The sequence below is a fragment of the Bidens hawaiensis genome, unplaced genomic scaffold, assembly GCF_021521415.1.
Source record: "Bidens hawaiensis isolate Kalapana, Puna unplaced genomic scaffold, B.hawaiensis_p1.1 tig00052502_1, whole genome shotgun sequence".
Lineage (NCBI taxonomy): Eukaryota > Viridiplantae > Streptophyta > Magnoliopsida > Asterales > Asteraceae > Bidens > Bidens hawaiensis.
In genome coordinates, this window is record NW_027499446.1 from 794 (window position 1) to 27,434 (window position 26,641).

General features: G+C 38.0%; 2 protein-coding genes, 1 non-coding gene and 1 pseudogene across 3 annotated transcripts; 1 reads left to right on the forward strand and 3 right to left on the reverse strand.

Annotated features, from left to right (window-relative positions):
- Nucleotides 1–811: 811 nt before the first annotated feature.
- Nucleotides 812–2,351, reverse strand: LOC143599666 (uncharacterized; annotated as a pseudogene).
- Nucleotides 2,352–7,352: 5,001 nt separating this feature from the next.
- Nucleotides 7,353–11,053, forward strand: LOC143599667 (14-3-3-like protein GF14 iota). Its single transcript, XM_077077573.1, has 6 exons — nucleotides 7,353–7,677; nucleotides 8,701–8,788; nucleotides 8,877–8,986; nucleotides 9,058–9,206; nucleotides 10,445–10,491; nucleotides 11,033–11,053. The coding sequence occupies exons 1-6, from the start codon at nucleotides 7,373–7,375 to the stop codon at nucleotides 11,042–11,044; spliced, it is 711 nt and encodes a 236-aa protein (XP_076933688.1). The 5' UTR covers nucleotides 7,353–7,372; the 3' UTR covers nucleotides 11,045–11,053.
- A 2,579-nt stretch (nucleotides 11,054–13,632) lies between these two features.
- Nucleotides 13,633–13,704, reverse strand: TRNAP-AGG (transfer RNA proline (anticodon AGG)). Its single transcript has one exon. It is a non-coding gene; the product is annotated as a tRNA-Pro (tRNA).
- An 859-nt stretch (nucleotides 13,705–14,563) lies between these two features.
- LOC143599668 (uncharacterized) lies at nucleotides 14,564–18,558 on the reverse strand. The gene is made up of 4 exons (XM_077077574.1): nucleotides 18,425–18,558; nucleotides 17,288–17,530; nucleotides 16,437–16,470; nucleotides 14,564–15,043 (listed from the first exon to the last, which is right to left on the reverse strand). Exons 1-4 carry the CDS (start codon nucleotides 18,483–18,485, stop codon nucleotides 14,749–14,751), a joined length of 633 nt encoding a protein of 210 aa, XP_076933689.1. The 5' UTR covers nucleotides 18,486–18,558; the 3' UTR covers nucleotides 14,564–14,748.
- Nucleotides 18,559–26,641: the final 8,083 nt, after the last annotated feature.

Consider the following 26,641-nt stretch of genomic DNA (forward strand, 5'->3'; position numbering starts at 1 on the left):
TTTAGTGATTTGTTTTTAGATTATTATAATTATTAATTGGTTTATTGGATTTTTAATAATCTCTATTGAATGGTATTGGCTGATAATAATCCATATTCATTTTATCGCCACTAGCGGTCCCAAATTTAATAAAGTTGCCCCCCCTCCCCCCCCGGGGTTAAAAAGGACTTAACGTCGATATACTTTTTTTCGAATTCAAACTAATGTTTTAAGGTATTTGATCGGAAGAAAGATACAAAACGATTGACGTAAACTTAGTTCGAAATGGTGCTTTTAAGTTGTTATTATCGGCCAATACTGTTCAATATGGATTATTAAAATCCAATATTATTAATTTGTTAGTTATTAGTTCTTGATGAGGCATTTGCTTTTAAGTTTTAATTATAATACTGCTTAATCTCTAACTTATAAAACAAGTTATATTATTTTATCAAGTTGATAGTTGTTTATACTTATAAAAATATAACTCTTAAGCAAATCCCAAACACCCTATTTAAATATTTTGTTAACAAAATAAAAACATATAATCCTAGAAAAATTAAGACTAATCTCATGATGCTATATCTCTTAACTACTCTTATCACTAACTTCTAGTGCAATGCAAGAATCATAAGTTAAGAAGTCATAATCTAATAATGTATACAAGAAATCATGATAACACTAGCCAAACATTTAGACAATTCCTTTTACTTAAAATCAAAATCTTGAAAACTGAACATGTTTTCAAGAAACATAGCAAGAATTTGATGAAGATAACCCAAAGAAATTTAAAAAAAAAATGCAACTTTTAAGTTTTAACTTTTAACCTCTCTAATTTATATCAAAATATGAAAAAAAAAACATTAAGTTTAAACCTTTGTTACCAACTTGACCATTTAGTTCTAGTCCTATTCTGGAGCAGGAAGGTTGAGATCAATCATATCCGAATACGATGGAGCCGAATGATCAATGGCTGCAAAATGATCGATCGACCCGTTGATAAAATGAGACCGTTTGTGACCACCTAAAGCTTGACCCGATTTAAACATCCTGAAACAAATCGGGCATTCGTGCCCTTTGCTCTTTTTCGCCTTCGGTTTCTTATCATATTTCGCCTTTCGAGTATGTGCATATTCACCTTCTAAACTGTTTTTCACAACTCTCGTGTTTGGACCCGACATTAATATTATTATTATTATTATTAATTATTATTATTATTATTATTATTGTAACTATTCCTTTTGTGACACGGTCTATGCCCGCCAAGCCCTTGAAACGAAGTGAAAACCTTGTTGCACGTTAAGCATTCGTATTTATTTCGTTTCTTATTCGGTACTTCGAGTTCAGGGGTATACGCATCATCATCATCGCGGGCCCGTTTCTTTAACGAACCCCGATACGCAACTTCTCTAAACAAGTTCCGTCTTATTTCAAGTTTTTGCTCATAAGACAGTTCTCGGGCTTTATCAATAACCCGTTTTGATTTCTTGCTCGGGTCACCGGTTTCTAAGCAACTCCTCAACTGAAATATCGGATTCGACTTTCCTAGTCGCGTAACTAACATTCCCATTCCCATTCCACGCGTACCCGAAATTCGAATTCTCAAACTGAAAACTATCATTATTATTACTAAACCTCATTTCAACCGAAGACGATTTCGTCTCGAGAACAGCCGAATTATTATCCGAATGACTCGACTACCGAGTTAAAACCGGCCCAATTAGCGGAATCTTTCGACAACATCATTAAACAGAATGCAACTTCCCTTGTTCAAGCTCATCGGTCTCGGAAACCGAAGATGATCCATAACTATAACGAATATTATTATTACTACTACTACTATCATTAGTTAATGAGAACTTGACAGAGTAAGGTTTAATCACAATTTTCTTATACCTCTTGGACTTGGACCTCGTCACACGGGTCGGGTCGTGATCAAACTCAGGCTCTTCAGTATCCGAATAACCGTCAATAACCGCCTTATTATCATCTTGATCAAGATTCTCACTAGTCCAAGAATGATCATAATCTTTAAAGCTCCTATCTTTATCCGAATGACAAGCCATATGACCACACAAAGCTTTCAAAGACTGAAACCCTTTACCACATTGTTTACAAATCTTCTCATTCAGGTACGTAAACGTCGAAGATCCGCCCGCCCGCCAGCTCTTTTTCGGGTTTTCCCTCAACCCGTAAGCACTCGGGTTGCCATCGATCATCAAAGCCGAAAACTTCTCATCGGATTCAGACGAGTTCGCAGCCGCAGTGATCATATGAGACCTCATGTGTCCACCTAAAGACTTGCCATTTGGGTACCTTTTATCACACAACTTACACACAAATCTTAGTTCATCAAGATCTTGATCTTCCATTGTTACAAGATCAAAGATCAAAGATTGAGCAATACCCAATTGGATTATCAAGTAATAAGCTCGTGTACAAGCTTACAGCAGTTGATTTAGTGAAAACGGTCATTGAGGCATTACGTCGAACAGTTAGTGGGCATGAGATTGAAGGAGAAAATTGGGTGAAAATGGTAAAGGGATGTGAGATTGAAGTGAAGAGAGGCTAAAAGATTGGAACGAATTGCGTAATTAATAGAAGAGAAGAGAGAATTGAAAAGATCAAAGAGAGTGGATGACTGGTTCATGCATGGAAGCTAAGGATACTAAATTAAGGGGTGGCATGTGGAATCAAGAGAGTTGAATTCGTTAGATTAAATCTGACGGTTATATTTATTTGCTAAATTATTATTATTATTATTAGGTTAAAAGTTGCAAGCAATTGATACTTAGGGAAGTGCAGTAAAAATCGTTAGACACTAATTGGGCGGTGCGGTAGTAATTGATGATTAATTGGGATTACTAGAGATTAGTCGGGGTAAATCGGATTGGAATTTATATGTAAATTATCTGAATATACATATATATTTTGAATTTTATGTATAAAGTTTTCAATTTTAAGTGATAATGGACAAATGAGGATTAATTGGTGACAAGTTGGTGGGGGTGGCGACTAACGATTAATCGGGATTAATTGGCACGTAGTTGGGATTTTTACAACACTACTTAGGGGTGAGCATAAACCGGGTAATACCCGTGAGACTTGAAACAATCAGACCTGATTATGTCACAAAAGGGTTGGTTATTGGGTCATGAGAATACATTAAGCGGGTCCTGGTATGGGTCGGGTCGGGTCGGGTGTCGTGGGTCTTATCCGCTTGCTACTATATGGGTAAGCATAAACTAGGTAAGACCCGCGAGACCGGAACCAATTCGACATAGCTATTTATAGTACGGTTGGTTTTCGGGTCCTGAGAATGCCATTAAACAGATCTGGGTTGAATCTCGTGGGCCTGGCCCATTTGCTCATCCCTAGATACTGTTGGGCTTTAACAAGATTATCAAAGTGATAAAATCCCAATTTTACCAAAAACGCAGCGGGAATTAGTTTTAAATCTTGTTAATTTCATATGTATAAAACCGATTTTACACATGCAAAACCCAAGCCCGGATCCAAATACGAAATACATACTATCAAACACATGCATGACGCTAAACGTTCATGCATGTCAAACTACCTTTCAAGAGGACAAATTCGGGTGAAGAAGGAGATGATGGAAGGGTAAGAACTTCAAAGAGAAGGTCCTCAAGCTTGCATACCCCAAGCCTCCGACAATACACCACTTCTAGCTAGGATTTTCACTTGAAAAACTCCTCTTCCTTGCCTTTGATCTTGGCCGAATCCAAGAGAGAAGAGAGGAAGAGTTGAGAGAGTTTTTGTTACTTGTGTTTGTGTTATGTGATGCAAGAGAGAGAGATAGGAAAGTTATGAAAGGCACCACCCTTGGCAACCAATCACACCCTTGCATGTACCCACTATCTTAAAATTAATAATAAAATAAGACAAGGGTGGGGGGGGGGGGGGCTTCTTTCCTTTCTTGTTTTTATTATTTGCAAGGTTTCCATTTATATACCTTGCATTGTGTTATACACAATGCTTTGTGTTATATAACTTGGATTGTGACATAACTTGTATTGTGTTATACACAATGACACATTATATGTAACATGCTTAATATATTGTTACTTAATAATAAATTACAAGATGGAATGCTTTTTCTCAAAGTATAAATCATCCATATGATTTATTTAATTCACAAGTATATTTTATTTAGAAACCCCTTTTCAAATAACTCAAGTGTTAATATTCATTTGTTATGATCATATCAAATATAAAAAAATATTATTGGTGTTTGTCTAGCTTGTTATTGGGTATGACCCGACTTGGATCATGACATACTAGCCATATCAATTATAATATGTGTCTTGGGCATACCGAGTCCAACATATACAACAATAGCAAAATAGCAATAAGATATGTACTTAAACATGTTATAAAGAAACTACATGAGTTAAGTCTAGAAACCAAGTGTGTTAACAAATTAACAAATGTGTAATGTTGGTATGATTGTATACAAGTAGCCATCATATTATTCTAAAAAGTGTTTTTTAATAGAAATGTGTGTATGTGTGAGTTTTAGGAAAATGATATGCATATAAAACAATTTACATAAGATGGACTAATAGATCATTTGCAATTTCAAAGTTTAAGTCAAATCACCTATCCGTATGTCACGGTAAAGCTATAGTAGGTTATGGGGGTCTAATATCCATATGGGCTTCACAACAATGTTGTCTAGGGTTCAACGCGAATCTCCTATTGCGAATCAACTGTCCTTAAGAAGCTCGCGGCCATAATAAGTCGAACCCAAGTGTCATGAAATACAGTAGTTATAAAGCTAGTGAGTTTGAACTGAGTTACACAAGAAAGTCATGCCAAAGTTTTCACTAGGCGTATGAATACATTCAAACATTTGTATCCCTTCAATCAATCCGCATTCGAAGTCACAGCCAAAGAGTTAGTAATGTCTGAGTGTAACTGTGTAAGTTGATTCGATTTGGTTATCGGTCAGTTAATTGTAAACTATAAACTGTTTGGGCCTAACTAAGCCCATAACAATGTATTAGGTCTGAAAATTTGGGTTTAAAAGTTCTTTAGCCACTTAATAAATTGTTATTATTTGGCTTTACTAATTCAAGCTTTATCGTTTTACATTTGTAAAAAGTTTTTCCAAATCATTTGGTTATGGATCGGTTAACAGTGGTTAACAGTAGTAGGTGAGGTTGGTCAATTGTGGTTTACTAAATCATGGGTGGATTTGGTTTTGTTTGTTATGGACGTAAAAATAACCACAACCGACCCGCTAAATTTGTTCTTTTAGTCAAAACCAACCCATCGGTTTTAGTTGGTTTTGGTTTTAGTGGTTCGATAATCTAGTAATTTGGTTATGAATCAATTAATTTGGTAAAACCCGGGTATAAAAAACCTGATTCCAGTTTTTTTTTTCCGGGCCCGGTTTTGGATCGTTTTTTTTTCTTTTTTTTTATTGCATCTCTATATACGGCTACCAAACATAATTAACAACCCACTATTTGCTGATCTTAACAAATGAGATCAAACATATTTATGTTTTATCTTTTAACCTAAAAACATAAAAGACATTAATTTGTCCACCATCTTTTTTCCAAAAATAAAAAATAATTTCCAAAATAACCCTAAACATCCGTACGAATTGCGCGGTAATCTCTTCATATTTAAAACTGAATAATAATATAATAATAATCCAACGGTTGAGATTTAGTCTTAACCCATCCTCCATAACTTACTCTAATATCTTAACCACCTTATTTAAATCCACCACTTCATTGCATATCAATTTTCCCCTTAATTATTTATTTTCAATATTCATCAATACATTAACAACAACAACAATAACAACATGTCCAATGAAAAGGAGAGAGAGAATCATGTTTACTCGGCTAAACTCGCAGAGCAAGCCGAGCGTTACTATGGTGAGTTCTCCATTTCGTTATTGTTTTTAGTTTTTTTTAATGTACATTTTTTGTGTGGTATGGAATATGGATCTTATGTTAGGATGAATATTGTTTGTGGATTTAATGTGGTATGGAATACATGATTTTTGTTTCCATTGGATCTAACTCGTCGTGAATTTTGTGGTTTTTTTGTATGCATATTTGTGTAGCGTGAATTTTGTGTTTTTTGTATAAACAACCTGAGTAATTATTATTACGCTATAACGAAATGAAATAATGCAATAAATGGCTAAAGCATAGTGAGGGCCAGGGGTGGGGCCGACCTTTTTTTGCGGAGTGGTGTAAATTGATTTAGCTGTTTTTCGCACGAAAATTTTTATATGTAGTGTAAATGTACCCATTTTGGGCCGAAAATTTGAGCCCCCCCTCGTTTATGAAATTTGTATAATACATATTGTAAATTTAGCTGTTTTCAGCCGAAAATTTGAGCCCCCACCCCCCCACCTCGTTTTTGAAATTTGTAATAGATGTTGAGTCAGCCCCCAGGCGTTCTTATCCAAGCTTTGGTGCAATAATAATTATTTTAGTTTACCACATAATAATAATTACTCTATGTTAATATAATCACTCTAATTATTTGTACGCGTCTCACGTTAATAGCTTTTTTTATTTGATCATAACTATATAATATTTCAAATTTTTATAGTGGCAAAATAATCAAAAATTCAAATATTTTTTCACAATTCTGTAATTCTGTTAGGATCTTCGATTATGCAAAACGCACACAATCAAACTGCAGATAATAAACGAGCACGAGACGCAAGGTGGTTTGGGCTAAGCTGCCTGCATCCATCGATTTGGTTTCATGGTCGGTTTTCTTCCTTAACTTGCGGTCGGTTGGTTTGGAAATTTTCAAACCGTAGCGAACGGTTTGTACCGAAAACCAATTGTATAAAACCAGACCGGACCATATGATTTAATCATATATATTTTTAAGTATTTTATATTATACTATATAAATATAAATATATTACTAGACACATATAATATTTTATATTATTAATATGTGTATATAAACATTGTTCGGTCTTTAAATTTTTTTAACTGAGAACAAAATCAGTAGATGTTTGTTAAATTTCATAATTTATTGAGAACTTTACAATTAAATATAAGAAATTATTTTAGACATTTTATCACATTTACCGTTACTATTGGTTCGGTTTAAGTGTTCAATGGTTTGGTTTTGGTTTATGAAAATTAAAAACCGTTACTAACGGTTTGGTTATGGTTTGACTTAAAAACCGCGAAAACTGGACTGTGAACACCCCTAATAAGTTATACAGATTTAGATAATATTATCATAGAAAGTTATACATGGAAGTGAAACTTTTTTGCTTAGAATAGGTTTATATATGCAGCCTCACATATAAGTTAAATCATGCATTGTCACTAATAGCTTCATTATATGTTGTCATGATTCACTTTATATCACAGAAATGGTTGAAAGTATGAAGAATGTTGCGAAACTTAATGTTGAACTAACGGTCGAAGAGCGCAACCTGCTGTCAGTCGGATACAAAAATGTCATTGGTGCAAGGAGGGCCTCGTGGCGAATTATGTCGTCGATTGAACAAAAAGAGGAATCGAAAGGAAACGAGAATTACGTCAATCTGATCAAGGGATACCGCAAGAAGGTTGAAGACGAGCTTGCCAAGATTTGCAGTGACATTCTTGATATTATTGAAAAGCATCTGATACCATCTTCTGGCTCAGGAGAAGCTACTGTTTTCTACTATAAAATGTGAGTCATTATGATAATATGGTAGTTAGTTATACATTTGATTAACTTTTGAGTAATTATACTTTTTGGGTAAATTTTTTTAAGATAATATACTCTTCAAACTTTGGTAATAATACCTTTTTGTTTCCAAGATGATTATGGCTAGGCATGTAAGCGAACAGAACTTTCAGCGAACCGTTTGATGGGAAGTTCGTTTATTTAATAAAGGAACGAAAATGAGCACATGTCTTGTTTGTTAAATTTATGTTTGTGAACGTTTTTCATTTAAGTTCGTTCATGTTTGTTCGTTTGCGTTCATTTACGTTTGTTACTTTACGTTTGTTTAAGTTTGTTTGTACATTCTTTCAAGGCCTGTTCTCAAGGAGGGCACGGTGGTCGACCGACACAGGCCCGGCACCCCACTAGGCCCGAAAATTTTCTAAAAAGATTATATTTTTATGAAAAAAATATAAATTTTTTAATGTTTAAATCCAATTACTCAACTCATTTAAGCCTATCTTATAAACAAATTTTTTTTGCACAATCAATATCATAATCAAGTGAGCCCATTTAAAAATTTAATTGTTTAAACACAACAAAAACCCCTTTTACTTAAGGCCCAAAATTTTTTTAGGCCGAAACAAAATTATTTTCGCCTTCGGCCAAAATTTTTTTAACGATTCTCGGAGACGGCCCTGCGTTCTTTAATGTAATTCTTAAATCTTTTAGGCCTGCTACAATTTAGTTAGCTTTAGTAACTTTATAGGCAAACACATTGTTGTTCACATTTACGTTTAGTTGGTTTTAGCTCAGTTATGTTATGTTCGTGAATTCTGCGTCTATGCTATTAACGAACAGACATAAACATATAAACAAACACCAACACAAAAACTCTATTCGTTTAATTGTTGGTGTCCGATTGTTTGTTCGGTTAAAGATAAATTAAAGAACACGAACATGATCCGTTTGTATTCGTCCAGCTAGTATAGCAACTAAAGTTATTTTTTTTATTTTTATTTTTTTTGGGTATTAATACGCAAACAGGAAAGGCGACTACTTCCGATATCTTGCTGAGTTCAAGACCGATGACGAAAGAAAGCAAGCTTCAGATCAGTCATTGAAGGGCTATGAGGCATGCATAAATAATAAATTTTATTATTTAACATATATAGATTACTTATAAATTATATAACATGCAATGTTATTATATATGTTTATAGGCTGCTTCTGCATCTGCAAGTACAGATCTTCCTTCAACTCATCCGATCCGTCTCGGGCTGGCTCTAAACTTCTCAGTGTTTTACTATGAGATTATGAATTCTCCTGAAAAGTAATTAAACCTTTTTTTGGAATATGTTATATGGAGTATGGTATTAATTTTTTTTTTAAATTTGTTTAAAGGGCTTGTCATTTGGCTAAACAAGCGTTCGATGAGGCGATCGCAGAGTTGGATACATTAAGTGAGGAATCATACAAAGATAGCACCTTGATCATGCAGCTGTTGAGAGACAATCTCACTCTCTGGACTTCTGATTTGCCTGAAGATGGTGGTATTTAACAAATTTTTTTTTCTGGCAATTTTAACTGATTTTATCTGATGCGGTTCTAGTTGATGGTATGCCAGCCGCCACATCAGATGCCACGTATGCAAAACATTATCAATATATTACCTGACGTGGCATCATGCTAGTGGTGTCAACTGTGTCGGGTTGTGGGTTGGCAGTTTGAAATGTACAACTTGCACAAGACCCATGTTTTAATTCCAGGGCCGGGTGGTCGACTAATCCCGGCCCGACACCCTGATAAGCTGTTTTTTTTTAATAAAAGTTATATATATATTTTTTAAAAACATCAAGGCCAGAATTTTTTTCACCTTCGGCCCAAAATTTTTTCACGATTCTCGGAGACGGCCTTGTTTAATTTGTGTCAAAAAACATCAACTCTAACTTGCATGCACTTAAAAATCTTGTTAACCCAAACACGACCCGTTTAACCCATTTATCTAAACGTGTCAAACAGGTTGGTGGGTAATAATTAACTTGTAAACTTGTTAATCATGTTGGTGGGAATATTGTAATAAAATGGGTTAAACGAGTTAGTGGATTGGCTTGTTTAATTAAACAAGTAGGCCGGTTGGTCAACCAAAACACAGCCCATTTATTAAACATGTTAGATATAAGATATGACAACCCAAAACCTTATTCGTATGCAAAACATGATCAATGCATTCAGGCCCGACTCATGGGCAAGTATAGTCAGGCGATTGCTTTGGGCCACCAATTGTGAAAGGCCTCCAAATTTAATTTATTTCTTTTTTGAAAGGCAAATTTAATTTATTTTATATACACATATTAATTAGTTCAGGACCTGAGAACCAATAATATGTTCTGTCTACTATGTCTATTGCTGAAGAATTGAATGTACACTTTTTTCTTTTTGTTAAATTTACCCCAATTTTGTTCTATTAACCTTTTTTAAAATTCCTTTCCTTGCCATTTGTTTATTTTTCTTTTGCTAAGCTGTGATATGTAATACGCTTAAATAATTTTTTGTAAGTTTTTAGAAAGGCCTCAATATATAAAAATTCTAGCTTGACTACTTGAGGCCTCCAATTACGTTAAGACGACCCTGAATGCATTAGAAAATAGTAATAGCTATTGAGGTTAATTAATATTGGATTTAATTTTTTTTTAAATAATAAAAGGAGATGTTTTATTTATTCTACCACACCTTATAATCTTGATTAAATAAATAAGATTGATTAAAGAGTTGCCATGCTTTACTACAGGAGATGAAAACCCCAAAGCAGAAGAGGCAAAACCAGCTGAACCAGAGGTTAGCATCATATATTTAGTTTCTAGTATGTATGTATTATTATTTTAACGTTATTTTCACGAGATTAGTAAAATAACGTCCTATTTGCGGTGCGCACATATAATGTATATATGTTTGAACCCTCGGGTGGGCAAAAGTGAAATTGCACTAATTTTGACATTATTTTACTAATCTCGTGAAAATAACGTTAAAAGTGACGGAAGGTTAATCGGACATTATGTGGTGGCGTTGATAGCCGAAAGACAAGGGTGCATGCACCAATCGGAGTGTTATATGCCTTATGTCCAAGGCTTGATGCAAAACTACTATGGAGCCGTGGGTCTCACCGGAAACAGCCTTTCTATTCCTACGGGATAGAGGTAAGGTTGTCTACGTATTACCCTCCTCAGACCCTACTATAGCTTTGCTATTGGTGGGATTTACCGAGTACGTCGATGATGATTGTCATTGTTGTTATTATTATTATTATTATTATAATTATTATTATAACTTGATAAAGGATTTGTTTAATTAAGTTGTAAACGTGCTAATCTTATTGCAGAAGAAGCCGTGATGACGAAAACAAGCTAGAGCTCTTGCCCTTAATTAAACACGTAGTGTTTTAAACTTTGAAGTTTTTCTAACTTGCAAAATGTGGTAGCTTCTTATTATTATTGTTTTATGAAAATGAGAATTTTTTTATTTTTTTTTATTTTTTTTAGGTTAACAAAGTTGATCCAGATTGATCTGCATGATCTATTAAGTTCAGTTTTGTTGAACTCATGTTCTCCATGCCATATTCTTCCATTTTTTATTTTAATTGTTATTGTTATATGGGCATTGTTTTTTTCTTTCATATTCATAGATCCACAATCCTCATTTCAGATTGCTTAACAAAGTTGTTTATCTATTTATTATGTTTCGAAACAATATGATCTATAACAAAGTTGTCGTTTAAGATACGATAAGTGAGGATGGAAACGGACCACAAATATATCTATACGTGTTGAAATTACTGGGCATGTTTGTATCAGACATAAAGTTCAATATAAACCCATATTTTTTTAATTAAATTAATAATTACACGCAACTTCATGTGAATGCCAACAAAGTATTTTAACATGTTTAAGTTAAAACAATACACCTCATGTTTTTCTAAATCAAATAAATATTCTCCATGTCATCAAATATATGAAAATCCCACAATTGCACATATCATGAGGTGAACATTTAACATGTTTTCCTTTTACTATGTTCTTTCACTTTATTTTCTCTTGTTAGCAATTAAATACAATTTCAAATCTGTACATAAAAACAGATGAATTAAGGCAAGTGGTTTTTTGATGTGTGATTAATAAAAGAATAACCGGAAAATGAAATTGGTTGAAAGTAAATTTAGATACTCATGACCTCTTAACCACTTTCTTAATAAAAATGATGTTATTTACTTTAATAAATAGTATTTTCATCCTATTAACATATTTGTTGTTTTACAAATATTAATGGTAAATTTGTTCACCCGGTTATTTTGACCCGGACTTGTTTTAGTACGTTACAAGAACAATCGATTTTGTCACCTCTAACTTTCTCCACACTTTATCTTTCCGGTATTGTTTCAGATTAGCAAAGACAGCTTAGAAGTTTATGTTTAAGAGCAAATTAATCATAAAATTATGAAATATATATTCATGGTTCAAGTAGTCAAGTATTTTGCAACTTCATCTTTCTTGATTTTTGGTTTTAATCTCTTGAAAATTGACATAAATGGAAAATTAAGCTTCATTTGCACAATAATTTCCCATATTTTGCACAAAATTAAGCTTTATTTAATTTAATTCCTTTGTTGGTAAGGAACAAAAGGTGGTCAAGATTTGTAAAGTTTTAAGAATAATTTATCTATTGTTGAAAGCATAAAAAGAACACAAAAGAATTTGAAATTTCAAAGGTTTGAATGGAAACCAACACAACACCTCTTAACTCATTTTGTACCAAAAGCAATATTATGAATACTTGCTTTCTTTCTAGAAAAGGTTTGTATTTTAATAGAAGAGGGCACTCTTGTCTTAACTCTTAAGGTGTATTCCTTAGGCTTGTTGCATAATATGATAATAGACAATAAATTATACTTTTTGGTACACTTTTAATATCATATATTAAGCAAATGAATCTTGATGCCTACCCAAACTATATTTAACTAGATTTTATGAATCTTGATTCACAAGTCTTATTTTTCGTTTTGTTTACAAGTTTGTTCTAAATCGATAACTATTCAAGTCTTGTGACCAACCATATGAGTGAGTACCGAGCCACCAAGCATTTTGTGTGTTTTTGTGGTCCATCCGTTTTGAACGAAATATGTGAGAGTAGGAAGAAATGCGTTTTTGGTTATGAGACAATCCGGACTAGGGATGACAATAAAACCCGAACCTGATAGGAAAACTTGAAACTCGACATAATTGGGATGGGTAATACCCGACCCATTAGGGTTTGAGACAGATTTGGGATTAGTTTTGAATTTTTTCATGGGTCTGGGACGGGTTTGGGATTTGCAACGTACCCGATTATCTGACCCGATAACATTGATCCATTTACCCAATTATATACCCGATGCACCCAACATAACTTTTTCTATATTTATCTGTAGTACTCAATATATTTTAAATATATAATTTATTGAAACTTGTTTATGACAATTATTTGAAATATTTTATTTTTATGGTAATCATTATTTGTAATCGATAAGTTATATTTTGTCAAAACTGATAGAAACCCGATGGGTTTTGGGTTTGGGATACCCAATGGGTATTTTGACAAAACTTGATTAGAAGCTTGAAATCCGATGGAAAAATCTGAACCCCGACGGGCAATTACCCGATTAAAACCCGATGGGTTTGGGCAAGCTTTCATAATCAGGTATAGGTGTGAGAATACTTAAACCCGTCTCATTGGCATCCCTAATCCGAACATGTGATGACGTGGGTGCCATTTTTAGGCTTCCGCATGAAGATGCATCAATGATTTTTCTTTTTTTAAATATTTTTATTGCATTTGTTCTTTTCATGCAATGGTTTTAATCATCAGAAAGGTTTGAGTTTATCAAAATATTAAATCACTATAACCCAAGTATTAAGTTAGAAAAATATAAAAAATAATAAGAATTTCGGGGCATTCCGAGAATTGAACTCGGGACCTCTCGCACCCTAAGCGAGAATCATACCACTAGACCAAATGCCCAAAGTTGTCTTAGTTTTCTGCATGTTTTCATATAAACTTTTAATTACATTACATGAAACATAAGCAGTTTTTGTGGCTGCTAAATGTATCATAAAAGGTAGGGTGATAATTTGTTCACAGCAAGTTATAACATTGAAATTAATATGGTAACAAAAATTATAAGAAAGCATAACACAATAATCGCATGGAGGTCGACACTCACATGTAGGTCGGTAGCTCTAAACCTAGATCTTGCTACAAACATAGAAAGCAACTCACAAAGGACTCGGTATCAAACCGTACATGTGATAAATGAATGAAGATTAGAACTATGCGGTAAACGTGAGAAAAAGTGAGACGTTAAAAAAACAAAGAATACATCCTTATATAACGAGTTAAAAGTACCTACTTGAACCTGTGAGAAAAAGTGAGACGTTAAAAAAAAAAGGAAAGAAACAAAGAATACATCCTTATATAACGAGTTAAAAGTACCTACCTGAACCTATATCTTAACATGTGTATAAAGGTACCGAGATAAAAATTGTGGGCAAATGTAAGACATGATAAGACATTCAAAAGAAAACACATAACGAATCGTGCGGCTAGAACTTAAATATCTTCATTTATAAAGTGCCTTAAAACAATTTTAAAATAATGCAAGTTATGCTTATATAAGGTAAATTATTTTATAGCACTTTTAACCTTTATTTTGGCCAATACTAAAGCATTACAACTAGTTTGATTATTACATTATAACAAAATTTTGATAAAAGTACAGAAAAAGATTTTAAAAAATCTATTTATGATAAAATAATAGAGGACTTAAGAATGAATTGGGGATAAAATTAACTGCAAGTGTATAATAGTACCCCAATACAGAACTACAAGTACCAACCATTCAAACAAAGATAAAAATACAATAAGTGAATTAGATATACAAAAGGCTGACTCTAAACCTATGGAACCACCAAATACAACCGATAGTTGCTCCCGAGATTACAACCAAAACCGTGGTGAAATCTCGTCCGTACATATCATATCATATCACATCATATTGTGTGAACTCTAGATCAGCCTTGACCATACCAAGCCCTGAATCATAAGGGTTAGTAGCACGAACCCACTTGCGGTTTGTTGGATGATCACACCACTCGAGTTATCATTGAGACCAGTTGAACCCGAAGGTGCCATTCCGCCACCTGTTGTTGGGTTCACATTGATCCCAGTCCCAATACCGGTGCTAGTGCCTGTGCCATTCCCCGTTCCAGTCCCTGCTCCGGTCCCCATTCCAGTTCCAGTACCGGTACCCGTGCTAATGCCAGGTGGCGCGATGGTTGGATTTGTTGGAGTTGAAGAGCCACTAAGATGAAAATAAAAAAAAGAATATTGTTATCTCCAACTTTAAAGAAGTATTAATTATTACTACCACATTATTGCGTCTATAGTAAGAGCATCTCCCCCCAGTAGAGAAATAATTGGTTTTTGGTGACCTGGCATGGGGCAAACGAAAGGAGATGGATGGAGACAAATGTTTGTGTTAGGTTTCATTTGCATTCTCAAACGTTTGGGAGGTGGGTTTATAGTGGCCCCACCACAACCACTACACACTAATCATGTATATACACACACACACACATATTTATATATGCATATTTATTATATTTTAATGAGGTTTAGATTGGTTTATGGGTGGAGAAAAAGTGGGGTTTTTGATGAAAAGTTTAGAATATAATATGACGAGAAGGTGGATGTTTGAATTAGTTTACGGGTGGGGATGCTCTGATAAGAGTAACATCCATCCATCATAAAAGGTACATTGGGACCTAACTTACCATGTGACAAGAAACCAAATTTATTTTAGATTTAACAAACAATAACCTAACTTATGCAATGGGAGATGAATGTGTACTTTGGTGGACCTAAATTATTTTTCACAAGGTCACCTTTGAACATGTGTGTGTGAATGGTACAAAAATAAAAGTACTAGAAACTAAAATAATTTGACAAAAAAAAATGTATCAACACTTAGTCCACAATGAATGCATAATATCATTTTTACTTTATTGTCTACAAATCACCTTTTTTTATAAAAAGATTCTCCTTAGACATGAAGAAAAGGTTTGGACCATGTTGTCCCTACATGATTAGGGTAAAAACGATAGTTAAAAGGGTTTATTGTGTAAGGAATTTAGAGTGATTTGTGACTTCTTTAGAGTCTTTAATCATAGTCTTTAATCACAACCAAAAACAAATTCGTGTGACCGTCTAGTGGGCTAAACGGATCAATGTGATTTTGCTAGATAACATTTGTTTTTGGTTGCCAGACTAAAAACAACACAATTAAATGCGACTCATCTGTAGCTAACGCGCCTAAAATCACGTTCATGATATTTAAGAATAGATGCACTTTATATGCCCAACATGACACGCCAATGTACGTACGATCCATCTAGATGTTACATCAACTAACCATAATAATGGTAAAACCGGTCTCAAATCTTGAAGATGGTGGCTGCTAACAACTCAGAGGTGGGAATCACTCCTCCCCCCCTTTTTTTTTCTTAATTTCATATACCATTCAAAAGGTATCATATTCTTTCAATCACTTTGAAAAAAACACTCACACCAACTAATATTTCAAATCTTAAAGAACAAAAGCAATAAATAAAGATTCAACTTTTATAATCAATCAAACACAAGATCTAAAAAACAGTAGTTTAAAGATAGAAGGGGACCAGATTTCAGAAACATACCTTGAAGTTCCAGAGAAACAAGCAGAATTCACACCTGTAATCATCAAGAAAATAAATTTTTTTTAAACAAAAAACTTACAAAGATGGAATGGAAACTTTTAAATTAAAATTTTTAACCATAAAACATACAAAGATGGTAACTTTTAAGAATATAACATTTGTTAAAAAAACATACAAAGATGAAAACTTTCAAGTGAAATGATCAAGAAAATGAAATTTCTAAAGAAAAAACATGCAATAGAAATTTCATGTGTAATCATGAAGAAATTAAAATTAATATAAAAAAGATACACAAATGGTAACATTTAAGTGTAATAATCAAGATAACAAAATTTTTAACAAGAAAACATACAAAGATGGTAACTTTCAAGTATAATCAATCAAGAAAATGAAAAGTGTAAATAAAAAACATACAAAGATGGTAACTTTCAAGTGTAATCATCAAGAAAATAATTTTTTTTAACCAAAAAACATACAAAGATGGGAACTTTCAAGTGTAATCATAAATCATACATCTTGACATCTAAATAATTTTCGTAATAAGCAAGATAGTGATTACATCGAAACAGAAAGCAAGCGGGCAATAAGTTGCGCCCCTTGTTTATATGCAAAATCCAGTCTTTTAAAAAATAGAAATTTCTAAACAAAAAACATACAAAGATGGGAACTTTCAAGTGTAATCATCAAGAAAATGAAACTTTTTATTAGAAAAACACACAAAGATGGAAACTTTGAAGAGGGGTAACATACAAAGATGGTAACTTTCAAGTATAATCAATCAAAAAACTGAAACTTTTACTGAAAAACGTATAAATATAGAAACTTTGAAGAGGGGTAGGATGGTAAATTACCAGATGGGGGTGATGAGGTGACAGTGGCTGTGCCTGAGAATGAACAGCTGAGTGGTGTTTGGCCCTTTTTCTGGTAATAACTATTGACTGCAAAGTTGCAATGATCTCTTAAAGTATTAGGGTTATAACAAGGTCCATTTTGATTTATTTGTTTACAGTCAGCTCCAGCTCCACAAGCAAAATCTATGTTTTGTTGAAGAGCAGTGTCACTTACTCCAGTGTTGCATACACAGTAACTCGCACCTGATGGTTTTCAAATAATAACACCAAAAATTAAATTAAATTAAATATTACCAAAAAAAATGATAATAATTTGGGAACTAGCAAAGATACACAAACCCATTTGAGAACTAAAAGAGAAAAAAAAAAACCATTTGAGAAGTATAAAGACTGCAAAAAATCCATTTGAGAGCTATAAAAAAAAAAACATTTGAGTGATAATGTGATATAAATATTTCACAAATAACCCATTTGATGATTTGAGAGCCATAAAGATTGAAAAAGAAAAAAAAACCATTTGAGTACTATAAAGATTACAAAACACACATTTGAGATTTATAACGATTACAAACAACCCATTTGAGAGTAGGGGTGCAAACGAGCTGAGCCCTGCCTCGACTCGTCTCGTTTAACTTGCACGAATTTCGAGCTCGGATCGTTTCAAGCTCTATTTTCAAAGCTCGGGCTTGGCTCAGTATATTTTCATGCTCGGCTCATTAATTTTTATATATTTATAATTATTTTTATATTTTCTGTTCAATGATAATTTTTTGTATAAAATAATATATATTATTTAGTTATTAATAATTATTAAATATATATCTTAAAAAAATTTAATAAATGACATGCTCGTCCATGCTCGCTGGCCGGCTCGAGCTCGGTTTATTAGATGAGGTTACTTTTAGGCTCGAGCTTGGGCTCGTTTATTAGATGAGCTCACTTATCGCTCGAGCTCGGGCTTGACTAAGCTTGGCTTCATCGAGCATTTTTACGAGCCGATCTCGATTTCAAGATACCCATTTGAGCATTTGCAAAAACACACAAACCCATTTGAGATCAAGCATAAAAAGAGCAAAAACATCCATAAATACTCAAAAAGATTAATAATAATAATAATAATAATAATAATAATCTTACTTGAACAGCCAGTTATGGCCAAGAAAACCACCACATGAAGAACAAGAGCAATAACATTCATGATTGAAGCCAAATTATTAAAGCAACTAGTGATCTAAAAGTGTAGAGGGAGGAGGTAAAGAAGTGAAGTGAAAGAAGATTTATAGATGAAGAAACGTGGATCGACTCACTGGTAGACGATCAACTTTCCTCGGGTGTGATTATGCTATTTCACCGATGGTTCTCTGGAATCTGGATTCTTCCACCTACAAAATGAACAACACCGTAAACTTACCCCTCAGAAAGGGACAGAGGGGTCCTCTTTGGGGTAACCCTCTGGTGTGAGAATAAGAATTTGTAGGAGAAGATAATAATCTGAGAGTAAGGAAATTGGAGTGTATTGCTTAATATAGCTGAATACTGTGTAATAGGGTATATGTCTCCTTGTGGAGTTGATGTGGTATTTATAGTGTTAGGGTTTCCAATGATTGGGCTCAGACCCAATTAGGGCCTTGTTGGCCTCCTCCTATTGCTTCGCGCCACGTGTCCTTGGGACACCTGGTGCTTTTTCATTGATTAATTGCACATGGGTTTTGCTGAGTTGTCCACCTTTCATTGGCAGCTGTCAACATCAGCATATTCTTATTCCTTAAAAAGATACCTTCTGGAAGGTTGTCTGACGTGCACAATCAAGGTTGCCCTAATCCTGATTTGGATAAGGACGAGGTTGATTATGTGCATGTGTGATATGCGCCTATCCTGAGGATACGCGAGGTCTTCTCTTTATTCTCACGCGCAGATGTTTCATGCGCAGATGTGATATGCACAAGCATGTGATATGCGCCACGCGCAGATGTGATATGCGTCACGCGCAGATGTGATATGCGTGAGCATATATGGTGCGTGAGCATGTGATACGCGTGAGCATATGTGATATGCGCCATGCGCATAGGTTTTGGCTTTGTGCCTTCATAATGTCTTGATTTCAAGCCTCTTGTCTATGTCTTTGTGGGTTGACCCGCCTCGCTCGGTGTCGAGGCGGGTACATACCTCTTCAAGCCCCCCCAATCTAATGTGTGTCTTGTCTCGCGCGAGCGAGGTAAGATAGATATTAGACTTAATAGTTTGCTCTTTTAATAGGGTTTTGTCTTTTCTTCTTATTACTCATCGGTGCGCGAAATTCTATCCTTTTGGTTGAAAACGAATCGTCCCTGTACGTGGTTGGTTGTTGCTGACATGCGTCAGTGATGGAGACGTGTCAGACTTTTCGTGTGCTCGAGGTGCTACAGTTGCCTTTCATGTCCCCTCACATAGTGTCAGGAACACGTGTCGCGCTCGCGTTGGTCCGTACCTGCGAGTGGTGGCGCGTGAACTCTGGCAGCACCTGTCTCGTTTCTTTTCGTGTCCCCTCACACAGTGTTAGGGACACGTGTCGCGCTCGCGTTGGCTTACACCTGCGAGTGGGGGCGCGTGAAGTCCGATCAGTACCAAATTTTCTCTCTCCTGGGCCTATAAAAGCAAGCCCTTAGAGTTTTTATTCTTCATCTTCTTTGTTGTTTATCCAGAGCTTTGTATTCCGATAGATTTCCGTTCTTCAGAAGCAACTTGTGCCTGACTCTGTTGTATGTCTGATAGCCCAGACAACACAACCTCCCCCAGCAATCGCCGTGTGAAATCGCTAGTAATGTCTACGTTGAAGAAGACCGGCAAGGGGAAGAGGGCTGCTGAGGCCTCATCGGAGGAGGTAGGGAAGACCAAGGCAGTGAAGAAGTGGGATGAGATCCCCTGTAAATTGAGGCAGTCCGATTTTGACAGCCTTATCGCCTCTCAGGGTTTTCTCCCTGAGTATGGCTGCATGCTGCCGGCGGCCGGGCAAACGGCGGCGGACCCGCCCACCGGCTATATATCCCTTTATTGCCATTTTTTCACCCACTGCAACCTTCGTCTCCCGATGACAAGGTTTGTGGGTGCGCTGCTTAAGTTTTATAGGATTCATATATCCCAAGTCCATCCGTTTGGACTCGTGCGCATGACTCACTTTGAGTTCATGTGCAAATCTCAACGCGAGGAGCCCACCCCTCGGCGCTTTCAGTTTTTTTATAAGCCCAAGATCCAAGATTCTTGGTTCTCATTTATTCCTCGCAGTCAGAAGGTCAAGTGCTGCACTGTTTCATTCAAGAGCCTTCATGACTGGTCTGAGAGATTTTTCTATATCAGGGCTGGTGTGATCCCCATCCGTATGACCATGCGCGCGATCTCTTCTGCGCCTGCGGATGTGGGTGTCTTCAAGAACTCAACTGGCGCCTGGGTAAAAAAGTTGACTGCCGAACCATCCCCCGCCAAGAACATTTGCGAGGAGGCGCTGGTGGGGGTTGGTATGAGCAGGAGGTGGGCCGACAGCGCGACTGAGCCCGTTATCCAAGTTGACGGCTTGTGTAAGTTAACTCATTGTATTACTTCTGCGCGAATATAATTCGTTTTGCTGATATCATTTGACTTGTTTTGTGCAGTCAGCAAGGAGTATGTCCACGCCGCCTATGATGAGCATATGGAGGGTGGCTCCGTCGCGCTGGGCGCTGGGGAGGTTGGCTTCCCCGATCGCTTCGATGACATGTTCATCCCTGTTGATCTGGGATTTCTCTTTGACAGCGATGCGCCTGGTAAGCCTTTGTACTTATGCTTATGCCTTTATAATACCAGATTTGGCTAACCTTTCTGTTGCGTGTATTGTAGACGCGCTTGAGAACTACGAGCTGGAGCTCGCGGAAGAGGAGGAGGAGGAGGAGGAGGAGGCTGAGGTGCCCCAACTAAAGCGTAAGGCTAAATGGAAAGCTGGCGCAGGGGCCAGTAAGAAACAGAAAAAAGATGATGCCCCTGTTGTTTAGGATCCTCCTACTCAGGCGAAGGGACTTGAGAAAACCCAGGAGTTTACCTCCAAGTTTTCCTTGTCTTCCCTGCCTCAAAAAGTGGGCAGACCTCCTGTCCACACGAGGTATGCTGCCGCTACCTCCTCCATTCGCGGGGCGGAAAAGGGAAGCGGCGTTGCGCCTGCCGTTTCCTCTTCGACAGGTATACTTTGCTTATCCTTTATGGTTCTATGAGCGCGATTCTGATAGAATTACTAATGAATCTTTGCTCACTCAAATGTTTGTAGAGCCGGCGACCTTGGTGGATCAACCTCAGGCGCAACAAGGTGCCGAGGCTGCGCCGGAGGTCGCTTCGAAGTCCCCTGTTTTACCCTCAAAAAAGGGGAGAATGGACTTCATGGCGATGTTTAACTCGCGAACGGCGTTGCGCCAAGGTATGTATTGCACTTTTATTTTCTGAGTTTTTTCTTTTTAGATCAAGTCAGAACCATTTCTTGTTGTTGATTTTTTCATAGGAGTCATTGCTGGCGTACAAGCTGCTGGCGGCCCTGCTGGCGCCGGTGCCAGCGCCGTTGGTTATGCTCCTGCTCGTGCAAGCACTGAATCTCCCCTCATCGGGATTACTAAGGAGCAGGAGGCCGTTTTACGCGCCAATCTGGCGGCATCGAGACCTCCCTCACCTCCTGCGCGCAGCCCTCCTCGCGAGACTGGTTTTGGTTCTTCCAGGTCGCAGGAGAAAAGGCCTGTTTCAGAGGAAGATGAGGAGGTTCAACTTGAAGACTCCGACGGCGGCCGCGCCAGCCCTGCAGCGCCACGAGATTTCGCGGCGCAGTCTTCTCGTGGGGCTGGCGCTGACTTTTCTGCTTCATCCCCGCAGGTATTGGTTCGTTTTTACTCCGCTGCGCGGACTTCCATATTAGTGTTTTGATGACTTAGATCATTACTTTGTGTTTGCAGGAAGCCGATCACATTTACCGCCCGAGATGGAATATTACTGAGGACAGCACATTTCAGTCCATGGGTGTGTGTGCGGACTTCTGGGCTCATTCTGTGCCTCCAGCTGAAAGGAGGTTTCAGGAGGACCGCGCTCGCGATGACTTGCTCAACGATCATCTGTTTGCTGGGTTGGCCTTCTTTGCTACCTCCCAAGAGCTTCGCTATGATTACGTAAAGGTACGTGATGCTCTTGCGGAAGCCAAGCAAGAGGCTAAAGTGTCTGCTTGGCATCTTTCTGATGCTCGAGAGAGAGCTGAGAAACTCCAAGCAGAGCTCAGCGAGAACAGAGCAAGTGCCAACACCGCCTTCGTGAAGCGCGGGCATGAGCTACAGGCTGCGCGGGAGAAGCTACAGGCGGCCGAGGCGGACGCGGCCAAGTACGCGCGTAGAGTGCGCGACTTGGAGCTGGACGCGGAGGCGCGTGACCAAGCTCTTGTCCAGTCTATAACTGACAAATCATCATTGGAGAGTGAGGTTGCGCGCCTGAAGAAGGAGCTGGCGGCCGCGCGGGCCGAGAAAGATGAAGCCTTGGCGACGGCAGCGTCTAGCCAGGAAGCACTCGATGTTGCGCGAGCGGAAAAGGAAGAAGCCTTGGCGGCAGCAGCGTCCGACAAAGAGGAGCTGAAACAGACCAAGGAAACTGTTGAGTTGTTAAACTCTCAGATTCCTGCCCTAGAGACGACTGTTTCTTCTCTCGCGCAGGATCGCCAATGGCTAGTCTCACAGGGTATGACTCGTTGCGCTTATGCGATGAAATACTCAGACGAGTTTCAGGCCCTTGTGATGGATTGCAACGCTGCCTCGCGCTTGGTGGGTCGAGCTGAAGGGTTCAAGGATGGTTGTGAATATAGCGCACTGAAGAAGAACCCATCCGACTACCCTTACCAGCTCGACGTTGTCTTCGCGGATATGGCCGAGATGGGGGAGAAGTATTTGAATACTCCCATTCCTATCCTTGCGCAGGTATTTTAACTTTAATGAGATTACTTTGATTTATTTTCCAAGTCTTTTTGTACTCATATTTTTCCTTATGATTTGCAGATATCCGCACTTGCTGACCAGCCCGATCTCGGCGCGCTAAAGAAATTACTTGACGAGTGCGAAGGGGCTGGTGGCGGCGATGATGGCGCGGGGAACGCTGCCTCCGCTAGCGGCTCTGGCGTGGCCAAAGGATCCGCTCCTGATACTATTGTGATAGAAGACTCCATTCAGGACGAACAACTTGACTATGGTCAGTTTGGAGATGACGAGGAGCGGGCTGCGCCAGATGCTGAGGGCAGTGATGAGGACGATGAAGAGGCTGACGTCGATGTGGAGAATTGAGAAGCCCTTCATGTATTTTTTTTTATTTGTAGTTTGTATCTCATCATCTTGTAAACTTGTAAATTTCAATGCTTTGGAATGAAATTTTGTTTTTCCCTTATTCGCATTTTGCGCATTCCCCATTCATCTCTTTATGTTGCATGTTTGCTTGTTGAATATAAGATATGCTTGCACATTGAAATAAGAACAAGGTTGTAAGGAAATTATTATACTTAATCCTTGTCATATTGTAAGTGATTTTGCCATATCTTGATTATGTTGACACGTGCTTTGGCGTTTCATTATTCCTCTTTTGCGCGACGTTATCGCGCATTTATTATAGGGAATTATGAGTTTTTTAGCCTTTACGTGTCAGTATGTGTTACTCAGATATCCATTACAATTTCTTGCGCGACCTTGACCTGAGACCTTAACAACTATGTTTTGGCATTTGCTTTGCCTTAGTTGTGCTTAGGTATTTTTATGGTCAGGCTGCGCAGCATGTAGGATGGATGTTGTGAGTGATTTGAGCTAAGGCTCACATTATTGGGCTAAGGCCCTGAGCTAAGGCTCATATTATTGGGCTAAGGCCCTGACGTTTTAGAGTTAAGACTCGTTAACGCGTTTGAGCTTGAAGCTCGCGCATGTATGTTTTACTTCGTTTTATTTTTGTTTTGATGTCAATACAATGTTGTCATATTGCTCAAAATTAATAAAGGGAAGTGTGAAACATGTATGCAAAAGGTAATAGAATCCACATTAAGAGAAGATAGTGCGTATCATTATTCATAATGGCTTAAAAAGCCTTGATTACAAACTTGACAATTTTTACATGAAACATTTTCTAAGCTGTGCCGCGTTCCATGCGCGCGGAATCTTCTTTCCATTCAAATCTTTTAAAGCGTATGCGCCTTTTCCCAATTCTTCCGAGACTTGATAAGGTCCCTCCCAATTGGGGGACATCTTTCCCGGGGGTATCGCGCGGCTAGCTTCATTGTTTCAAAGGACAAAATCATTCTTCTTGAAGTGGCATTCTTTCACGCGCTGATTGTAATATTTTTCCAGTTTTTTCTTGTATTTGGCTTCACTGATGATAACCGCCTCTTGCGCCCTTCAAGCAAGTTGAGATCCAACCCCCTTTCGCGCTCGTTATCGATCTTGTTCATCATGAGCACTCTATGGGATGGGCATCCAATTTCTGCTGGAATCATTGCCTCCGTTCCATAGGTTAGGCTGAACGGGGATTCGCCATTGCTGGTTTTGCTTAATGTCCTGTGCGCCCACAGGACATTAGGTAGCTCGTCGACCCAAGAATGGGATTCTCCCTCCAACCTTTTCTTCAGCCCATTTAGCAAGCTTTGGTTCGCGCGCTCCACTTGGCCATTCCCCTGAGGGTGGTATACTGAAGTGAAAATTTGGTTGATGCGCAATTCCTTGAGCCAGCTGGATATCTTCTTGTCAGTGAATTGTTTGCCATTGTCGCTCACAATTTCCATGGGAAGGCCAAAACGGCATATGATGTGGCTCCAAATAAACTGCTTCATCGCCTCGGCTGTGATTTTTGCTAGTGGCTTGGCTTCGACCCATTTTGTGAAATAGTCTACTGCCACTACCAAAAATTTTACTCGGCCTTGCGCTTGCGGTAGGGGACCCACAATATCGATTGCCCATTTGTGGAAAGGCCATGCGGAGGTCACCGGAATCAAGTTGTTCTTTGGCCGCATGGTGTTTGGCGCATAGCTCTGACACGCTTTGCATTTTTGGATTTCTTTTAAAGCGTCCAAGTACATGCCTGGCCAATAGTAACCTGCGCTCATTGCCTTGGCAACCACCATGCGCGGGCCAGCATGTATTCCACAGATTCCTTCGTGTATCTCTCTGATCACATAGCTTGCTTCCTCAGCATCTAGGCATTTCATGAGCGGTCCAAGATAAGAGCGTCGATATAATGTACCCTCAAGCAGTTCATAGTTCTGCGACTTGTGTCTTATCTTCCTCGCCTGTGCGCGATTGTCCGGTACCTTTTCCTCCTTCAAGAATTCCATTATTGGAGTTATCCACGATGAAGGGGTTGTATGAGTTACAAGGACAGATTTCGCTACCACCGACGGGTTGCTCATTACTTCTACCCTGACATCTTTGCCAAAGTGATCGAAGCTGGTTAATGCCATCTTACTTAGCGCGTCGGCAGATTTGTTTTCACTGCGCGGAATATGAATGATTCTGAAGCAGTCAAATTGCTCGATGAGCTTTTTCGCCTGCTCTAGATACAGAGGCATGGTGTTCTCCTTGGCATCATAAAGGCCATTGACCTGTGCTGCTACCAAGTATGAATCAACATGGGCCTCTAGCTTTTTAACTCCGAATTTGTGCGCGATGCGCAGGCCAGCCAGCAGGGCTTCATACTCAGCTTCATTGTTGGTGCTCTTGAAGTCCAACCTGATGGCGTAAGTATATTCATGATTCTCTGGATCCACCAGTTTGAGACCTGCGCCGGACCCTTCGTTGTTTGAAGCTCCGTCAGTGAACAATCTCCAAACATTTTCTTCATCATTGGCTCGCGGAGGGTCTACCTCGCGCTGAGCCTCTTCAATTTTTCCTTCGGGGATTTCTGCGATGAAATCAGCTAAGACTTGTCCCTTTATTGCTGGACGGGGCTTATAGGCGATCGTGTGTTCTCCTAATTCCAGCGCCCATTTTGTCAGCCTTCCTGAGAGCGCGGGACGCCGCAAGACTTGCTGGATGTTGTAACCAGTCAGAACTTCAATGGGATGACCATTGAAATATCTATGCAGCTTGCGCGACGCGTGTGTTAGTGACAAAACTAACTTTTCCATGATGGAGTAGCGCATCTCGGGATCTTTCAGCACCCGACTCACATAGTATATTGGCGTTTGGATTCCCTTGCGATCCACCAACAATACTGCGCCGATGGCGCGCTCTCCTGCTGATAGGTACAATGTCAAAGTTTCACCAGGAAGTGGAGCTGTGAGCGCGGGCAGATTTATCAAACATTCTTTTATCTCACTGAAAGCTTGCTCGGCCTCAGGAGTCCACTTGAATTGGCTTTTCT